At 38.4% G+C, this 21,543-nt stretch overlaps 1 protein-coding gene across 1 annotated transcript in view; it reads left to right on the plus strand.

Moving 5' to 3' along the window:
* The window catches only part of si:ch211-196i2.1 (collagen alpha-1(I) chain), a 207,633-nt gene that overhangs the window by 110,749 nt on the left and 75,341 nt on the right, over positions 1-21,543 (plus strand). Inside the window, exons 10-22 of the mRNA XM_057818339.1 lie at positions 1,841-1,879; positions 1,968-2,021; positions 2,092-2,145; positions 7,838-7,945; positions 10,489-10,542; positions 10,783-10,836; positions 12,220-12,264; positions 12,540-12,593; positions 12,776-12,820; positions 12,915-12,968; positions 18,442-18,486; positions 18,587-18,640; positions 20,372-20,416. Coding sequence (XP_057674322.1) covers positions 1,841-1,879; positions 1,968-2,021; positions 2,092-2,145; positions 7,838-7,945; positions 10,489-10,542; positions 10,783-10,836; positions 12,220-12,264; positions 12,540-12,593; positions 12,776-12,820; positions 12,915-12,968; positions 18,442-18,486; positions 18,587-18,640; positions 20,372-20,416 — 705 coding nt within the window. The remainder of the gene's footprint in view (positions 1-1,840; positions 1,880-1,967; positions 2,022-2,091; positions 2,146-7,837; positions 7,946-10,488; positions 10,543-10,782; positions 10,837-12,219; positions 12,265-12,539; positions 12,594-12,775; positions 12,821-12,914; positions 12,969-18,441; positions 18,487-18,586; positions 18,641-20,371; positions 20,417-21,543) is intronic.

Genomic DNA, 21,543 nt, shown 5'->3' on the forward strand with positions numbered 1-21,543 from the left:
CGTTGTCTTTGTTTGGCTCTATGTGTGCATTTAGGTGGAATTACATACATATGTGTCAGCACATTTCAGCAAAGCAAAGCGGTCTCTTCTGCCCCTGACCAGGCAAGACAAATCGTTCTTTCTTTGTGAACAATAATAATAAGCAAAAGTATTTCTTCATTGCGGGCAGCAATAAGCAAAAGCATTTCGTCATTGCTAAAATAAATTAACTTTTTTTCCTGCTGAAAGAAGAGAGTCTAATCTTTCTTTTGGTGGATTCCATGTTTATATAGCAATAGAACATAATTTTCTTTGGGCCTTGCAAAATCAGTCAAAATCCAATAAAACAGCCGGGAGTGAAGGGGGTTGCACCGGTGAAAATGGCTGGGAGTGAATGAGTTAAGTATCATCCGGCAAATTATGTCAATATGTCCAGCTCAGATGTTTTACATCCATTCAAAAGAGATAATTCGCCGGATGACACAATATGACATCTGTCATAAGCATTCATTAATGCTCATGGTAGTGCCATGCCATAATTATAATAATCTTAGCACGTCACTGTCAAATAAAGTCTTACCAAATACCATAACTAGCAATTAATGAAACAACTGTAACTGAAAAAATAATTAGCACAGAACATGATTTTTTTTTTTATTGTTATTTACATCTTTAGCGCTGCAATGCATGCTAGGAGGCATGTTGGACAGCAACAGTGCTGACAGCAGGTGGCAGCAGAGGTTGACTGTCTCCCCCAAGCAAGCAGTGATGGCCAAATGAAATGAAGCTTCTTGAAACCAAAAAGCTTTACAGCCAATTGGTTCAAAGCTTCATGGTGGTTCATTTGGTCTTATTACAGTCGTATGATGCCGCTGTCAAATAAAATGTTACCGGTTAATATCTTTTGATGTAAATATCCCATTAAACAGTGAGGACAGCTGTGGCTTATAGTCCAGTGTGGCTTATCTATGAACAAATGTCGTTTTCGTGTCAAATTTGGTGGTTGGCGGCTTATAGTTAGGTTCGCCTTATAGAGCGAAAATTACGGTAGTTTAATGGTATATATAGTCTTTTTTTTTTTTTTTTTTTTTTTTTTTTTTTGTGGGAATATGCGTTGGGACCATTTATTAAGAGCATTGTTTAAAAAAAGTGCATTTTTTAGCATTTAAGCTAGCGGTCATTTTCTATTTAACTTAGCCAGTTTTTCTTTTGTTTTACTTATCCTTTTTTTTTTTTTTTTTTTAATACTGTTTGCTCAGGTATTTTAACTTTCTATGTTCCTTATCCGATTACTCGATTATTCAAAATAAGTAGTTCATCAATTAATCGACTACTAAAATAATCAATAGCTGCAGCCCTATTTTTTTTTTCCAATTGCCCCATATAAGCAGTCTGTGGGTGGAAGCATGGAATCCGTCCTGAAATCACCCAGATTATCTTCATGTGCGAAACCAGCTAAGTCCCTTGAAGCAGACCACAAATGAAGACCAAACACACAGTCAGTGCGTGCAAGAAGAACATCTGCGTTCATCTGCTTATTCTTTGTACAATGATTTCAGTCCATGTCATGGAATGCACCCCCAGCATGTCAGAATGATGGAAGGTTTTTTATGTTAGGAGAAGATGAGAGAAATGAATCTGTTAGTGGTTTGTGGGTTGTTATTAGACATGCTTTGAACTTATCTGCAGTCACCCCCAAGAGGACTTTCAATGACAAAGTAAGGAAATTAATTGCAGATAAGTTACAATAATAGAGATGACTGACAGAGGGAAGTTGGAGTCCATGCTATTTAGTCATTTGAAGAATCTTGTAGATTCACTGTTTCATTGTTTGTTGAATCTTCTGTGTGCTTACTTTTAGCAAACCAATTTCTACCAGTTGCTTCGTGCTGGTTGGCCTGTAAGTACACAGTGTAGATTGATAACACATGAAAAAGTCACGTGATTATTTTATTCTCAGCCTTGTTCACCTTTTTGTGAGCTTTCAGAGTAAAGATGGCCCTGGCGGACCACCTGGAGAAATGGGCAAGACTGGCATGCAGGTTAGGAATTAGCAAAAGCTATCGATCGTTAAATCACATTTTTTAATTGTTTGCTGATCTTTCCTCTCAGGGGCCACCTGGGGAACCTGGGGAACGTGGGCGACCAGGGATACCAGGCGAAATGGTGAGCGCCAAAACCATAATTTGATCGAGAATATGGCAGTTTTTCATCCGTTCTCTTTAAAATAATGTAGTTTTGTGGTAAAATATGCATACAAATTACACTTACAGTGGTACTTCAACATACGATCCTTTCAACAACTGACGTAAAATTTGACTCGTCATTTGTCTCGACTAGGCATGTGCCGGTTACCGGTTTCAAGGTTTACCATGTTATGAAAACATCACGGTTTCAAAACCCCTAAAATTTTACATCATACCGTAGTGCGGTATTAGCTTTTTTTTATGTCCCAAAAATGAAGCAAGAAATCCGAGGCTTGGAGTGGCAGCGCTCAGCCCTACACCTCCGGTTGTTGCTGTGTCCTGTGTCTGTCGGTGACACTACACCTGAGCTTTTTCCCCCCATCAAAAAAGACACCAAAGTCACGCGTATGGGAGTACTTCGGCTACCGAAAAGAAACAGACGGCCGCGGCATAGAGGAGGAAGGATAGCCGACATGCTTGCGGAGGGTGGTTGCCAGGGGAGGCAATACCTCCAACATGATTTTACATTTACGTGATCATCATTTGTTACTTGACACAAAATTTAACGTAAGTAAACGCTGTCATGAACGAGTTCACTCCAACGTGTTTATGGTATGTCGCGATGGTAAAATAAATACTATAACGTAAGCTTTTTAACTAGGCCGATAACTGGCTACTTAGTATGGCAAGACGGCTAACTAGTTTCCTCTCTACCATTAACCTACTTTTGTAAAGTTTTTCGCCATTGTAAACATTTGTTCAAAATAACAATTTTATAATACAGCCTATGGTGTTTTTTCTCTCTTGTGACTTTCTGTATTGAGAGAGGCTTGGTGGGTGTGCGTAATGGTGTACGTAATGATACGAGTCATACACACGCGCTCCGTCTTTTACTCTCGCTTTCCATTTATATTCAATAATAAATATTAATTGTAGTAGTCATAGGGTGTTTTCAATATCAAATCAATTTGATCATATATTGTTTAAGTCCAGTTCTTTGTTTTTTTGTTTTTTTTTTCTAATGTTAAGCAATTTGAGCTGTGGCTATGGGTTTAGTCTGTAAATTCTATTTATTTCAATTTTACTTAAAATATTTCAGTCATTTTTAAATGTACTTATTTTAACATTATATTCATGTTGATGTTCCAATTTGCAAATATGTTGTGAAAAATAAAAAATCCTGTTCAATGGAATTTTTTTTTTTTTTTTTAATCCGTACATCTCAAAATAACACATTTTATAGCTATAATTGCAATACCGGGAAATCACGGTATTTTTGCTTATGGTTATCATACAGTCAAAATCATACCGGCACATGCGTAGTCTCGACATATGACGACATGCTCGAATTACGACGATTTACAATAGCCTCGACAAGCTCGACAATACAGCCCGAATATGTCTACGATCTCGACGGTACCTGCAGTATCTTTGAAGGCTTTACCATAGGTTTTTAGGCTGTGGAACAAATTAATCAAATTATAATGTACTCTTATGGGAAAATCCTGCTCAACATTTGACCATTTTGACTTACAAACCAGGTCCTGGAACGAATTAAATTTGTATGTAGACGTACCACTGCATTATGAATGTATTTTAAATTAAAATGAATGAACAGTTATATGAACATATCATAATTTTGATTAATGGGTGCAAAAAAATGTAAAGTAAGATGAAACAAAATTCCTGGAAGACCTGGCGACCTAATGGAAATAGGTTTGTCTTTGTGTATTTGGAAGATCTTACGTTAATTGCCTGACTAACAGCACTTGCGCAAACACTGACGTTCATTAGAAACACTGCAGTGTGAAGCGTGCTAGAGATGGCAGACTTCCATGTCTAGTGTTTAAGTCCAGACAGTGTAGCATAATTCTAAATCAAAAATTTGGTGTGTGTGGTGAACAGGGGCATTTTAGACCCCCTGGGGATCCAAAGGAGTAAGAACCATGGAAAAAAACAAAACTAAGTGAATCAGTTGCGTAGTTGATATGGATATCAGTCATCACTCGAAGCCAGCAACAGCTAGCAAGGGGCCCTATGAAAGGGATTCCAGACAGGCAACACAATGTTGTTGCAGGATCTAAGCGGTGCTTTATCACTGATATGATCTAATGTCAGCCGTCTCCCATCACCTTAGGCAATATAACCTGGTTTACCGGCCCTGTTTCGAAGTCTCTGTTGGTGAAGCCACCCTGAATCTCACAATACATTAACCTCTAGTAGACTATAAATGGCTTTTGACCTCCTTTTAAAACTTTTTTTTTGTTTATCAATCCGAACCAATTATGAATTAGTTTTAATCATGCTGACTTCATAAGCCTTCACTGAGACATAAGGCGAAGTTAGCATTTTTCCATCTTGTTAATTGAGATTCTCAAAGCCAATAAGCATGGCGGCACTTGAGGAGATGACATTTGGACGAAATAGAAATTATTTTCTAAAGTTGACCAAAAAAGGGCACTGGTCAAGAAAAAAAAAATTACATTTCAAGTCAAGGCACATGTTATACTGGAGTGGGGAAAGACTGTTACAAAGAATGGAGAACAGCACCATCTGCAGGATGACATCTTAATACATTGAATCAGACTCCTAAGTGAATTTGTGCTTGCGAGCGTGTGCTTATAGTATAAATGTATACAGTATTCTCAAATGACACATCCCAAAAGAAATATATTCCAATCCATCCATCATGCCGCATTCAGCAAAAAACCATGACATCAATCATCCTCAACAGTGTGGAATATAATGTAGTGGCCCTGAGTGATTTTTTTTTTTCTCAAACCCTGTGAATCATTTCTTCTTCACCTCCTGTCTCTAAGCTGAGTTATTGCTACCTACAATTTACATGTCAGGATGTTGTGACCCAGGTGATGCCTTGTCTGTGTGAAATACGGTTCCACTGAGTCTAAGAGGCCCTCCGTCCTCACACAAATATAATTTATAGTCGAGTCTTGCGTTCCTCATTCTTAGCGGTAGTATAAACGATATTTCCCCCTGCCTCAGTAGTTCATTCAAGATATCTGTTACAACTTGCTCTCCATCGGTTAAATGTTACGATTTTCCTAAATAGCTTGTAATGTACTTGAAATTACAGTGGTTCGATAATGATCTTTAAAAAGATAGAAGTATGGGAAAAGTATCTGAACCTTTTGGAATTTCATACATTTCTGCGTAAAATCACCATCAAATGTGATCTGATCTTTGTCAAAATCACACAGATGAAAAACAGTGTCTGCTATAACTAAAACCACCCAAACGTTTATAGGTTTTCATATTTTAATCAGGATAGCATGCAAACAATGACAGAAGGGGGAAAAATAAGTAAGTGAACCCTCTGCCTGGAGACTTAAAGAGCAATTGAAACAAATTTTTACCAAACAATTAAAGTCAGGTGCTGCCCACTCACTGGTGAGTGGTTTAAATCTGCTCTGCTCACTATAAAACACATACCTGGTAAGAATTGTCTTGATGAGAAGCATTGTCTGATGTGCATCATGGCTCGGACAGAAGAGCTGTCTGAAGACCTGAGATTAAGGATTGTTGATTTGTATGAAGCTAGGAAAGGATGCAAAACCATCTCTAAAAGTCTGGACGTTATCAATCAAAGGTCAGAGAGGTTGTCTACATATGGAGAAAGTTGTGTCCCTCCCAAGGAGTGGCTGTCCACCAAAGATGATGCCAAGAGTTCAGCGCTGAATACTCAGTGAGGTAAAAAAGAACCCTAGAGTGTCTGCTAAAGACTGACAGGAATCACTGGTACAGTCCAATATCTCTGTGCACACATCAACTATATGTAGAACTATGACCAAAATATTAAATGTGATGGTTTACTTACTTATGTTCCCCCTTCTGGAATTGTACTCATACTATCCTCATTAAAATATAAAAACCTTTAAATGTTTTGGTTTTACTTAAAGTGGACACACATTTTTCATCTGTGTGATTTTGACAAAGATCAGATCACATTTGATGGTGATTTTATGCAGAAATGTGAGAAATTCCAAAGGCTCAGATACATTTTGGATACCACTGTATCCCGATACAGTGCAACTCCAAAAATCTGTTACCAATATCAAACCAATACCGATATATGCAGTCTGGGACTTAACATTTTATAGCGATTTGTGTTACGATGCCCCAACGGATGCTTTAATAATGATAAATGTAACAACTTCAAGGTTTTCTAAATAAACATTCCGTGTAAAATAAAAGAACAACTTCAACTGAAGTTATGGGAAAAGTGCCAAAATTGCAGCGCTATGTTTATTGTTGAAAACAGTCTGCTTACATAACAAATCCCAAGCATCGTAGTCTGGAAACATCTAATGGACAATAAGAATAACTGCTGTGCTAAACTGTGACCAGCCCTTGTACAAATGCAGAAGACATTTTCCTTTGAAGGCAACATGCATATTGGCCCAAAACCAGCATTTTTTTTTTTTTTTTTTAACTCAAGTAAATACAGTACAGAGGCAAAGTACAATACAATAAGTACAATACAGAGGCAAAAAATTACTAAGTATATAAGAAAACAAATCCTCAAGTAAAAGTACAAAAGTAATTCCCATAGAATTTACTTTACAAGTCCAAAAAAAAAGAGTACTTTCTCCCAATGCAAAAATGTGATATATGAGATCTGGGCCAATATGCAACATAAGAACCAGAAAATTCATTGACTCCTTAATTTTATGTAAAACTGTGCAAAATGGAAAAAACACAAGCAAAAAGAACGACTGCACTATAAACAGAAGCTTAACAAGCTCAAAATTTACAGTAGCTTTATGCTGGATTGCAAGCAACTATCAGGTGTATACTACCGCATGAATCGGGAGTACATTTTCACTGCCATTCCATCCCAATCCCGAAGTTAAGTCAAAAAGTGAATCACATCCTGCTCCCAGTCAAAATTACTCCCACTCCCGTGTTTTTAAATACCTTTAAAAGTGCCTGTGACACCATAAAAAATCCTAAATAGCATTATTATGTGAATTAAAATCATATTTTGAGACAATTCAACTATATACTACAATTTGGCAAAGCTTAGATGACGAGAAATGAGTCTTTCAATCTGCTGTTTAGCCACGAAAATAAAACTACGTAAATGGACACTTCGGTCTTCTAGGTTTTTTAACACAGGTGAAATCCATTTAGGTGTTCCTGCTCCCGTTGATTATTATTCCTGTCCCGTGGCTCGCTGGATCTTTCCAAAATTATTCATGCCCTAGTCAAGTGCATACTCCCACCTACTGTACAAGAGTGTAGCACCCAACCATCTGAAGGCGCGCTGCTCGCTGTTGGTCAGTATCTCGTTCACCTGCCTAAGCTGCCTCTAGTGCTCGATTACGGTATAGTTGCACGGGGCTTATCGATTGCACTGGCGGCATGAAAACGAAACTATCAATTCACAATGCGGGGAACAAAACATAAAAGCAAAAGTAACATGTAAAGCAAGTGACAATTTGAAAAGTAGCGGAGTAAAAGTACAGATATGCGCTGTAAATTTTAGTGAAATAAAAAGTACCACTTTATATTTGTACTCAAGTAAAGTACAGATACACAAAAATGTACTTACAGTAAGTACAGCAATGAAGTACTTTTGCTTTGTAACATTTCACCACTGAAAACCAGTAATGTCAGACAACTCGATTTGTAATCATGCATTTGTCTGAAAGGGTGAGCGGGGACCGAGGGGTCCTCCTGGAAAACCAGGGGTCCCAGGAAGAGATGGCGAAAATGGAGAAGACGGTGTGCAGGGGTCACCTGGTGTTGCTGGATCTCAGGTGGGTACTTGGATTCTTTCTAAAAGCTTTGGAACAGAGCTTCTTAATTGGTGGGGTGGGGCGTAAAAGTGGGTTACAAAGCCATTATGGATAGTTTGCAGTAAAACTTTACTCAGAGTCGGTTTACAAGGATACTGACACACGACAGTAAAACATATTTTAGGAATACATCATATGCTCACTTTGTATGGTCTTGACAATACAATTTTTAATGAGACAGCACCAACTTCATGTTTTTATACAAGTTCACTGAAATTCACTGTAATTATGACTTCAGCTCTGCGGTAGGATAGGAGGTTATATTCTAGATGCAGTTAAATACAATATTTAATGTTTAATTTAAGGTTGACTTGCCTTTTAATTGGAAAATTACAAAAGATACCATGTGTTGTGTTTTTGGCACACAATAATTCCGGCTGTTAAATTCAGAGGCTGTATACTTGACAGAAGTGGGTAGAGTAGCCAAAAATTTTATTCAAGTAAGAGTAGCGTTACTTCAAAATAACTTACTTAAGTAAAAGTAGTCATCCAAAAAATGTACTCAAGTAAAAAAGTATTCGGTGAAAAGAATACTTCAGTAATGAGTAACGTTGTGAGTAACTGCTTACGATGTTTGATTTGTTTTTTTGTTTTTTTTTCTCAGCAAAAAGTTATCTATCATGGAAAACACTCAGGTGACTTGAAGTTCCGCTCTGGGATCCCCAATTTGGCCAGATTTCAAAATTGTCCTATATGAATGTGTCATACATCATTGCAAAGCCTAAAATCTCAATTTTCTGGGGGAAGAAACATTTTGAACAGGAAGACATTCAAAAAAATTGTTTTAAACCCCGAAACCTCAACTGGAGGGGAGAGCATGAGAGAGCATAACTAAAGACACCATGATTTTAACTTCTTTCAATCCAAAAACTCTGTGTAGCATGTATCACCGAGTGTCAAGACACAGCTGTACTTTTTGGTAATTTTATGGGTGAAACATGGTAATATAACAAGGGTCGCAATGCAAAAATCGCAGACATCAAGGAGTGGTCGAAATTTTCTTTTTGATATATTTACCATTTGAAACGCTTGTTTTTTTGTTTTTGTTTTTTTTTTTTTTGGATGGGGAAAATATGACAGTAATAAAAAAATACAATTCAGTGATAGTTATGAGGTTGATATCTGTGACCTATTTACAGAGACTATTTTTCCATTGTGACGTAATGACGGTGTCTGTAAACATGGGTCTCCAGGGTAAAACGGACAAATTAAAAATAGTTCAAGGGCTTAATGCGCCATGAAACTGCTATCACAGCATATAGACATTGTTATGGTGCGCTGGGAATTGGTCCTCAAAGCAGACAAGGGAGAATTCCTTTATTATTTACAAGGTTTATTTTCAGGAGCGCGTAGAGGGTCGTAGCAGCACACGTGCACATCGTGTGGTCACTGGCAAGCGTAGGCGTGATATCAGGCAATGGTACAGATCGGTAGCAGGCACGGGAATCCTGGGACGGAACAAAGGTCAAGTTAGCCGGGTGTATATATGTCGAGAATACCTGAGTGCCGGACTTGATTGACAGGAATGCGAAAACGTTTGTCTGGCAACGAGCGGCAACGACGATCATGCTTTTGTAGACGGCTGATTTTGATGGCTTGCAGCTGTCGCCGTTTCCCCCCGTCTGTTCACCAGCCTGCAATCAAGGAGCCCTAACAGACATATTGTTCTATCAAACACAACAGTTTTTTTTGGCTTAAAATACAGCAGTTTATTTTAAAGAAGGGTGCAAGAGCAGAAATTACTTTTTCAGCATTGTCTGTGTTTTCAGCCCTATATGAACTGTTATTATTATACTGTAGAATAACCTATTGCATAACCGATATGGACGTTAAAGAGTCTCAATTATTTTTCAAAAGCAAAAAAAATGTGCAGGTAGTATTTTTTTACGTAAATTTTGCGAAGTATAATGCCAATGCCGTAGCGGCTAATTTCCCCCATTGATTTTTTTCACGTTTCAAAATGCTTGCATGGTACGAAAAATAGAATGATTACCTTGAATCTTGGAACAAATCACTCCTGAGACAATCCTTCCTGTTTGTATGCGGTACAGCTTTTGTACTTTTTCAACATAAATCCGGCGTTGGATCGCTGCATGTGTTGCTGCGACCGACTGCGAATAACTGAAGCGGATTGTGGGATGGCCCGCTACTTGAAGACGTGGCACACTGAAGGTCAAATCTGAACCATCAATATCATTATGAAGTCTATGACTTTACTACCCACCTCTGATAAAAAGCCGAATGTTGTCAAGATATGAGTTTGTGTACAGACCTGGCAGTCACCATGTTCATCCTCAGTTTCTGAATGGTGCTTATTAAAGCCATTTATGCCAGTATGCCAGTATGTTTTTTAACACATTAGCTGCCATTGCGGCCGCTAGACATTTTGACTGGGAGGGTCAAGCCAATGGTCTGAAATGACATGACAGTCTACATAGCATGTGAGGTATACTCAGCTCAAACTGAATTATGTGTTCTAATGTCCCATATCTAATTGACCTCAGGGCCCGTGGGGCTACCGTGGCGAGCGAGGTTCCAAAGGTGAAAAAGGTGATGAGGTGAGGGTTGAAGTGATCACAGCTGCTTTTGGCTGTAGTATTACCCAATTTAGGAATGATTAGTGCAATTTTGTATATTATTTTGAACTTGAGTCGTTTAAAAAGTCTGGCTTTTTGGCTTGCATTTCATTTATTTAGTTTTGAGTTAGAATTGTGTTCTCATTTGTCATATGGAATGCTTGGAGTGTTTGCCCTGTTAGGAACTTATACACTGAAATGTACATATATCCCCACTCATAGGGTCTCATTGGTCGTAAAGGTCCAAGAGGGAACACTGGGGAAACTGGCGAGAAGGTACAATTCTCGGTTGATGTGCAAAATTGTTACATGGTCTTTATCTAAAAAAAAAAACAAAAAAAAACTATTGGGTAAATTTTTCAATGTACTGTGGTATGAAAAAGTATCTGAACCTTTTGAAATTTCTCACATTTCTGCATCAAATGTGATCTGATCTTTGTCAAAATCACATAGATGAAAAAACTGTGTCTGCTTTAACTAAAACCACCCATTCATAGGTTTTCATATTTTAATGAGGATAGTATGCAAAGAATGACAGATGGGAAAAATAAGTAAGTGAACTATCACATTTAATATTTTGTGCCCCCCACCTCCCCCTTTGGCAGTAATAACTTGAACCAGACGCTTCCTGTAACTGCAGATCAGTCTGGCACATCGATCAGGACTAATCTTGGCCTATTGTTCTCTACAAAACTGCTGTAGTTCAGTCAGATTGGTGGGATGTCTGGCATGAATCGCTGTCTTTAGGTCATGCCACAGCATCTCAATGGGGTTCGAGTCGGGATGTTGACTTGGCCACTCCACAACATGTATTTTGTTCTTCCGAAACCATTCTGAAGTTGATTTAGTTCTGTGTTGTGGATCATTGTCTTGTTGCAGCATCCATCCTCTTTTTGGTTTTAATTGTTTGACAGACGGCCTCAGGTTTTCCTGCAAAACATCCTGATAACCTTTTGAATTCATTCTTGCATTAATGATTGCAAGTTGTCCAGGCCCTGAGGAAGAAAAACAGCCCCAAATCATGATGCTCCCTCCACCATGCTTCACGGTGGGGATGAGGTGTTGATGTTGGTGAGCTGTTCCATACACACATGACGTTGTGTGTTACTCCCAAACAATTCAAATCAACAATCCTTGATCGTATGTCTTCAGACAGCTCTTTTGACCAAGCCATGATGCACAGCATACCATGCTTCTCATCAAGACAAATCTTACCAGGTGTTTGTTTTATAGTGGACAGGGCAGCTTTAAACCACTCATCAGTGATTGGGCACACACCTGACTTAAATTGTTTGGTAAAAATTGGTTTCAATTGCTCTTTAAGTCTCCTTAGGTAGAGGGTTCACTTACTTATGTTTCCCCCTTATGTCATTGTTTGCATACTATCCTCTTTAAAATATGAAATTCTATGAATTTTCGGGTGGGTTTAGCTAAAGCAGACACCTTTTTTAATCTGTGTGATTTTGACAAAGGTCAGATCACATTTGATGGTGATTTTATGCAGAGATGTGAGAAATTCCAAAAGGTTCAGATACTTTTTTACCACTGTATATGTAAAGTCTGACGGACCTGTGGTCATGATTATAGATCACATTTTTATTTGATGAGAAATGCAAGAATGTCTAACTAATTATTTTGCGATGTCTTTGTGCATTCCAGGGTTCAACTGGTTTACCCGGACCACCTGGTCCTGTCGGGCCAAGGGTGAGTTCTATTTATCACAATTTTAAGTACTAAGCATTGCAAAACTGAGAGCGAAGTCTTCTTTTCTGTTGTTGTTAACCCTTTGGCTGTCATTGAAGGCAACGAATGTCCAATCCATTTGAAATGTCTGATTCAAATGGATTGGATGTCTCCTAGTGACAAAGTAATTTAAATTCAATATTATCATTGTCAATGGTAAATAGCACTTAAAACATTTTTTTGTCTTCTATTATATATTACTTTATTATACTGTTTATACTGTATATAATATGCAGGGGCCTCCTGGGATCCGAGGTGGCTATGGTCCAGAGGGCCCGCGTGGACCTGACGTGAGTATTTAAAAATCAGATTTCTTTTATTGCTCTGATCGAACTTTGATCAGTGTTACACAAAATTACTGCCTGAGTGTTTTCTTTGAAATCATTTTGAAGATACATCTATCTTAGCGTGATATTACTATTATTGGTGGTGTTTAATCTCAGTGCATTTGGTGATCTTTACTTCTGTTTAGGGAGAGCATGGATTGGACGGCGCTCCAGGTTTACCGGGTCTGACTGTAAGATGCGGATAATCGAATATTGAGATTATAGAATACAGTATATTATAAAATACTTGCATTTTACATGTTTTTGTGTGCTTGTCACTGACAGGGTGCACCAGGCATTACAGGACAAGTTGGTGCTCAAGGAGTTAACGGCTCAAGGGTAAAATGCTATTTATGACACAAATTCCAATCCATGGGCGTAGGTTTAGTTAGGGACATAACAGTACCAACTTTTCAGGATGCTCAATTTGTCCCCACCAACTTATAAGCAACCTTATTTGCATTATATAATGAGTTCAGTTATATACGTCCTTTAGATTGTCTTCCCATATGTTATAAGGATAGAATTGACCATACCATTATTCAATGAATTATTTTCATCATGTTCAGACTTACATTTACCCTTTTTCACTTGCTGAATGTGCCGGTCCCCTTTTTCCCCTCCAACGCACATTTGATTGGCTGATGACCCGAATTGATTTAAAATGTATTTATGTATTGTCGACATTATTTATTGAAGGAATCCGACTTTTTAGCCAGATTGCCGGAATAACGCCAGCCGAACCGCTGGAACCGCACTTGCGCAATTCCACAGAGCAGAATCCCCACAACCCGGCCAAAAGGCCGAACTCCGCGCGTTCACCTTAATCTTTACCCCTTATACTGACTTGATTAAAATTTGGAAAAAGACTTCCAAACACAAGTTGACAATTTAATCCAAGTCGGCAGCAATCATATAGCACAGAGAGAACCAGGCGAGGAGGCAAACTGGATCCAGGGTCACCAAATCACAAGTCAACAAAAGATTCCCGAGAAAAATGACAACAATTAGTTAAACATTCAGTCATTTTGAAGCCTCTCGCAGGGCGGGCTGTGGGCCTGAAGAAGGGTGTTGTTTAGGATAATCTTCTGTTGCAGATTGGGCTGTATAGTTCGTGCGTCACAGTAGTAGGAGGTTTTGGCCACCTCAGCGCCAAAGAGGCACTGAGTGTTCAAGTTCTCAGCCTTGGTCTTCTTGTGTTATCAGTTGGATATCAGGCGTTCCTTGTGGTAAGGCAGCATGCCCTGCCTTTGTTCTGGACAGTCCATATTTGGCCCCACAGAAGAGCTGATGGCGGCGTTTTGGTGGTCCAGACGTGGGCTTGTAGATGTCTTGCCTATCACCTGTTTGTCAGCGTCAATGTCTCTCAGTCAGCTGCATGACGCACGCGTTGGACTTCCATGGCCAGACGTCGTTCTGTATCTATTATGCCCTTATCTGCCTGTTGTCTAGCACAGCAATTTCCAATCATTCCAAGTCCATAATATCAAATATATTCTGCTTGTTTTTCTTAAACTATGATATAAATGCTATTTATTTTATATTGGGTGTGTTAGAGTAATACAAACAGTCAAACGGTAAAAATGACAAAAGGTACCATTCCCTTTATTATTTAAAAATATTTATATGCAGACATTTTTCAGATAATCATACATTAATCATTGTCAAAGTAAAACTTCATCATTTTTGTTGAGTTTAGCTGTGCTTGCGGCCAAAAGCAGCAGTGTTTTACCTGAAGGAAGGCTCCATTTTTATTTATCTTTGTTATACCCTGACTAAGAAGTTTTTTCAGTTATATTTAATTGATTTATTTAGATAGACAATGTTGAGTGGTCTTAAGACAAATGTCTATTTTTTGCATTCCTGGATAGTTAAGAGATTTTTTATAAGTTTGTATTTATTGTGTGTATTGATATAATTTATGTTCAAATATTGCAATTTAAATTTGCTAATAAAATCCAGACATTCATTCTGGATGTTTTCAAAATGTTTCTTTAGTAGTTTTTTAAAACAAAGGTTTGAATCAAACGGTGTATCACCTAAAACATGAACGTTTGTATAATTAAAAACAGATTTACAGTTGTGGTCAAAAGTTTACATACACTTGTGAAGAACATAATGTCATGGCTCTCTTGAGTTTCCAGTTATTTCTACAACTCTGATTTTTCTCCGATAGAGCGATTGGAACAGATACTTCTTTGTCACAAAAAACATTCATAAAGTTTGGTTCTACAACTCTGATTTTTCTCCGATAGAGTGATTGGAACAGATACTTCTTTGTCACAAAAAACATTCATAAAGTTTGGTTCTTTTATGACTTTATTATGGGTTAACAGAAAAAGTGATCAAATCTGCTGGGTCAAAAATATACATACATGGATCTGAAAAAGGGAATCATTGACTTGAACAAGTCAGGAAAGTCATTTGGAGCCATTTCAAAGCAGCTGCAGGTCCCAAGAGCAACAGTGCAAACAATTGTTTGTAAGTATAAAGTGCATGGCACTGTTTTTTCACTGCCACGATCAGGAAGAAAACACAAGCTATCACCTGCTGCTGAGAAAAATTGGTCAGGAGGGTGAAGATTCAACCGAGAATCACCGAAAAGCAAATCTGCCAAGAATTAGAAGCTGCTGGAACACAGGTGTCAGTGTCCACAGTCAAGCGTGTTTTGCATCTCCATGGACTGAGAGGCTGCCGTGCAAGAAAGAAGCCCTTGCTCCATACGCGGCACCTTAAGGCTCGACTGAAGTTTGCTGCTGATCACATGGACAAAGATAAGACCTTCTGGAGGAAAGTTCTGTGGTCAGACGAAACAAAAATCGAGCTGTTTGGCCACATTGCCCAGCAATATGTTTGGAGGAGAAAAGGTGAGGCCTTTAACCCCAAGTACACCATGCCTACCGTCAAGCACGGTGGTGGTAGTATTATGCTGTGGGGCTGTTTTGCTGCCAATGGAACTGGTGCTTTACAGAGAGTAAATGGGATAATGAAGAAGGAGGATTACCTTCATATTCTTCAAGATAATCTAACGTCATCAGCCCGAAGATTGGGTCTTGGGCGCAGTTGGGTCAATGACCCCAAACACACATCAAAAGTGGTAATGAAATGGCTAAATCAGGCTAGAATTAAGGTTTTCAAATGGCCTTCCCAAAGTCCTGACTTAAACCCCATTGAGAACTTGTGGACAATGCTGAAGAAACAAGTTCATGTCAGAAAGCCATCAAATTTAACTGAACTGCACCAATTCTGTCAAGAGGAGTGGTCAAAGATTCAACCAGAAGCTTGCCAGAAGCTTGTGGATGGCTACCAAAAGCGCCTAATTGAAGTGAAAATGGCCAAGGGACATGTTACCAAATACTGGCGCTGCTGTATGTATATTTTTGACCCAGCAGATTTGATCACTGTTTTTCTGTTCACCCATAATAAAGTCATAAAAGAACCAAACTTCATGAATGTTTTTTGTGAAAAAGAAGTATCTGTTCCAATCACTCTATCAGAGAAAAATCAGAGTTGTAGAAATAACTGGAAACTCATGAGAGCCATGACATTATGTTCTTCACAAGTGTATGTAAACTTTTGACCACAACTGTATTTTCCATTGAATATTTAGCCTATTAATTAATTAGGTTCATATTCGCGAGAACTGTAGCCCTGACCTCTATTTACCCAATCTGTTTGGTCTTATTAATGTCCCGTAAAAAAGTGTACCGTATTTTTCGGACTATAGGTCGCAGTTTTTTTCATAGTTTGGTTAGGGGTGCGATTTATACTCTGGAGTGACTTATGAGTGAAATTATAAACACATTGTTATATCATTTCACATGTTATTTTGGTGTTTTGGAGTGACACTGATGGTTTGGTAAACTTTTTAGCATGTTCTTTATGCTCTCGTTATCTAAATAACTCTTAATAGCTACGTTACGTTAACATACCGGCCACGTACGCATTTCGTTGTTCATGCATCATGTAACATTGTCATACACTTATTTAGCATGTTGTTCTCTATTGTATTTTTATTTTAAATTGCCTTTAAGGATGACATATCTGTTCTATGTGTTGGATTTTATCGAGCGAGCAAATCTCCCCCCAAAATGTGACTTATACTCCAGTGCAACTTATGTGTTGTTTTCCTCTTCATTGCGCATTTTTGGGCTGGTGCAACTTATACTCAGGTGCGACTTATACGGTCCCTGACAAAAGTCTTGTCGCTTATCCATTATTTAGAAACAATTGCTTATAACCTAACTTTTATATTATTCAATTGGTTTCAGAAATGGCGCATATGAAAGCTAAGGCACTCCCAAATGATGCTGAATGTACAAAAACATATTTGTTTCACTGAAAAAAGATTTATCATTCAATGGAGACATAAAAGTCAAATTTTGGCAAGACAAAAGTTTTGCCGCCTACAGAAAGTAGTGTGAAAATTGAACAAAAAATGTACTTCAAATCCAAAAATATGTTACATAACATTAGCGTATTAAGTAGTGGTGCTGTGAGATCCAAATTTAATATTTTGTAAGACTTCCATTGGCTTGAAGGACTGCATGCATGCGGTTCGGCAAGGATTCATAAAATTTATTGATGAAGTCTTCAGGATCATCAAAGAAAGCAATCTTGCATGCCTCCCAGAGTTCATCAACATTCTTGGGTTTCGTCTTCCATGCTTCCTCTTTCATCCTGTTCATGTCTGGTGACTGGGCTCGCCAGTCCTGGAGGATCTTGATTGAAGTATGCGATGGTGCACCATCCTGCTGCAGAATTTGTCCCTTTTTATAGTTAGGAATGTAAGAGGCAGCTAAGATTTGTTGATATTTCAGAATATTTATGTCGCCTTCCACCCTGCAGATCTCTCGCAAACCTCCATACTGGATGTAACCCCAGACCATGATTTTGCCACCACCAAACTTCACTGTTTTGTGGCAAAAGGTCTTTTGTCTTGCCAAAATTTGACCTTTATGTCTTCATTAAATGATAAATCTTTCTTCAGTGAAACAAATATATTTTTGTACATTCAACATGATTTGGGAGGGTCTTAGCTTTCATTTGAGCCATTTTTTAAACCAATTGAATCATTAAAAGTCAGGTTATTAGCACTTGTTTCTACAAAATGGATAAGCGACAAGACTTTTGTCAGGGACTGTAGTCCGAAAAATACGGTACATGCAGGTTATGCTGTTATATCGTCCCTGCTAGTGTTGAGACCAATCATGCACCCTTGTTCTAATCCATTGCGCAATTACTTTTTCTTGCAGTCTTGCAGGTTTAACATCTTTATTAAACATGTCACCATATAAGATATCAATACAATCTTGTAAGACTTCAACTCTTTCACGTCCAAGCAATTTAAGTGCAAATATTACTAAAACATAACAATGTCAGGCGTGGGGGATGCCAAAAACTTCTCAGGATGTAAATCCGTTCATTGTTTTTGGAAAAAAAAGCCTTCAGGTCCTGACCGCAAATTATTGGGTTGCTTTACATGAACTGCACGTTTGGCATGTCCAAGATTGGCTCAGTGATACTCTGATTGAAGACTGATAACTTCACTAGCACCTTCACTTTTTTATTTATTATTTTTTTTAAACAACTTTTTTGTGTAGGTGTCTAGCAGAGTTTCGACATTGAAAATTTCACAAATTATGCTCAGGGTATGTAAACCTAGGAGCACAACTGTGTATGTGGCCAACCAGCAATAACTACATTTACAGTGACTGATGGTTATTTTTTTCTCTTTAAATAAGCACATTCATTTTCCCATTGAGATGCTTCTGTACTGGTTGATTACTTTGTATGATTTGTTTATTTTTAGGGAGAAATTGGCCCTGCAGGCAATGTAGGCCGCAAAGGCCCACAGGTACATAATCATTTTACATGATCGTAATTGGGCTTTTTGCTCTTTAGATGTGTTTTACCTATGTTTCACGAATTTCATGTTCTTTTGTTTTTTTGAACAGGGGCCCCCAGGTTTAGAGGGACAGCTCGGGCCTCCGGGACCTAGAGGACCCCAAGTGAGCAAAGTAGCTATGTGTAGTATAGTACTCATTAGACGTATGGCAATGAGTACCCCAAACCAGAGTTTTAATTCTCAAGATTATTTCAACTTTGACTGTCATATATTAGCATTGTTCCAAAACAAAAATGAAGTGGGGCGCAAAGTAGATAATTTAGTACAATGTGTCATCTATAATATTATATACCGTACACTGCTGGCCAAAAGTATTGGAGCCCCTGCAATTCTGTCAAATAATGCTCAATTTCTCCCAGAAAATGATTGCAATTACATATGGTTTGGTAGTAATATCTTCATTTATTTTGCTTGCAATTGAAAAACACAAAAGAGAATTAAAGAAAAGGAAAAAAATCATTGTCATTTTACACAAAACTCCAAAAAGTATTGGCGCCCTCAGCCTAATACTTGGTAGCACAACCTTTAGACAGAATAACTGCGAACAACTGCTTCCGTTATCCATCAATGAGTTTCTTACAATGCTCTGCTGGAATTTTAGACCTTCTTCTTTGGCCAACTGCTCCAGGTCACTGATATTTGAAGGGTGCCTTCTCCAAACTGCCATTTTTAGATCTCTCCACTGGTGTTCTATGGGATTCAGGTCTGGACTAACTGCTGGCCACTTTATAAGTCTCCGGTGCTTTCTCTCAAACCATTTTCCAGTGCTTTTTGAATTATGTTTTGGGTCATTGTCCTGCTGGAAGACCCAAGACCTCTGAGGGAGACCCAGCGTTCTCACACTGGGCCCTACACTTTGCTGCAAAATGTGTTGGTGTCTTCAGACATCATAATGCCATGCACATGGTCAAGCAGTACAGAGGCAGCAAAGCAACCCCAAAACATCAGGGAACCTCCACCATGTTTGACTGTGGGGACCGTGTTCTTTTCATTGAAGGTCTTTTTTCCTGTAAACTTTATGTTGATGCATTTTCCCAAAAAGCTCTACTTTTGTCTCATCTGACCAGCGAACATTCTTCCAAAATGTTTTTGGTTTTCTCAGGTAAGTTTTGCAAACTCCAACCTAGCTTTTGTATGTCTCTGGGTCAGAAGTGGGGTCTTCCTGGGTATCCTACCATAGAGTCCCTTTTCATTCAGACGCCGTCGGATAGTATGGGTTGACACTGTTGTACCCTTGGACTGCAGGATAGCTTGAACTTGTTTGGATGGTAGTCGAGGTTCTTTATCCATCAGCCGCACAATCTTTCGTTGAAACTCTCGCCAATTTTTCCTTTCCGTCCCTATCTAGGGAGGTTAGCCACAGTGCCATGGGCTTTACACTTACTGATGACACTGCGCACCGTAGACACAGGAACATTCAGGTCTTTGAAGATGGGCTTGTAGCCTTGAGATTGCCTCTGTTTCCTAACAATTTTTCTTCTCAAGTCCTCAGACAGTTCTTTGGTCTTCTTTCTTTTCTCCATGCTCAATGTGGTACACACAAAGCACAAGGACGCAGGACAGAGGTTGAGTCAACTTTAATCCATTTTAACTGGCTGCAGGTATGATGTGGCACAGGTGAGTAACAGGTGCTTTTAATTACACAAATTAAGAGAAGCATCACATGATTTTTTCAAAGGGTGCCAATACTTTTGTCCAGCCCATTTTTGGAGTTTTGTGTAAAATGATAATTGAGCAATATCAGACAGAATTGCAGGGGTGCCAATACTTTTGGCCAGCAGTGTAAAACTTGACTATTAAAATAAAAAGTTTACATGTTTACATTGGTTTGTAGGGAACCCCAGGACAAAGTGGTGGAGAAGGGCCTAAAGGAGATCCTGTGAGTATGTTGTTGGCTTATTTGTTCATTCTTTTCTAACTTTTCAAAGTTCTATTTTTAAAAAGAAAAAAAGTTGGTAGTTGACTTTAGAATCTCTTTGTGCATGCCTGCATGTGTGTCCTGGCTGCTTCTGGTGTGGATAAAAATGAAAATATGTATAATTAGTTTTCTTTATTTTTGAAATTTTCTTTCTTCAATCTTTATTTGTCATTATTAAAACTGTACTTCCAAATTCATGATTTTAACCCTTTCATGTACTAAGTATGATTTTTTTTTGTTTGTCTTAAATGTTTAAATGGCCTACCGCATGCAACACGTCACTTTTGCTCATTAATATTCATGATGTTAGCAATTGTTGCTAGACGGGTCAAGCTGGCGTTTGTCCCTAATGCTAACTAAATAGTGTACGAACGAGATGTTTACTGAGCTAAACCTACCAATTCTGTCCGAAAATGATGTTCCTGGTGCCAAATTCACCGGTAAAGATATGAAAGAACATACAAATGTTCAATTAAAGAGATGGCTTGAGTGTCCAGGGCTGAAAAAGAGCCGACCTGATCCAGAGGTAGCTTTTTTATCGACCCCTTTTTCATGTGTGAATTGCCTTACGCCACTGATGAAGACATTCTCTTGTTTCAACAATCTATCCTTTACCACCATATGCCCTCTCTTTTTTATATATTATATCATCTGGTTGTCTTACGTCTCTGACCGTTCTTGGGAGTAATTTACATCGCTATTTTTGTGTAGGGATCGCAAATGCTCCTCAGTGACAGACAACAAACATTTAATTTTTTAATTAATAACAAATCTTAATTGTATAATTTATTTACACTTCCTCCTTACTAAAGTTGATTTTTTACAACAGAAAAGGTAACAACAGTGGCAGTCAGATACCATTTTGATTTTTTTCAGGTCATTCATTGTCAGACAGAAGCAGCACAGCAAAATGCCACACTAAAAAATGACTAAAAATATCAAAATGGCTTACCTCTCCATCCTCTGTAGGACCATGCCCCCCAACAAAATGTTTACTGCATATGAAATGTGAATGGCTTCACCTTGCTGGAGTTAAACTGGTGTTTTGGACGTCCGAGCAAGTTGATCCATTCTTCACATTTTTTCCT

The sequence above is a fragment of the Corythoichthys intestinalis genome, chromosome 17 (genome assembly GCF_030265065.1).
Source record: "Corythoichthys intestinalis isolate RoL2023-P3 chromosome 17, ASM3026506v1, whole genome shotgun sequence".
NCBI lineage: Eukaryota > Metazoa > Chordata > Actinopteri > Syngnathiformes > Syngnathidae > Corythoichthys > Corythoichthys intestinalis.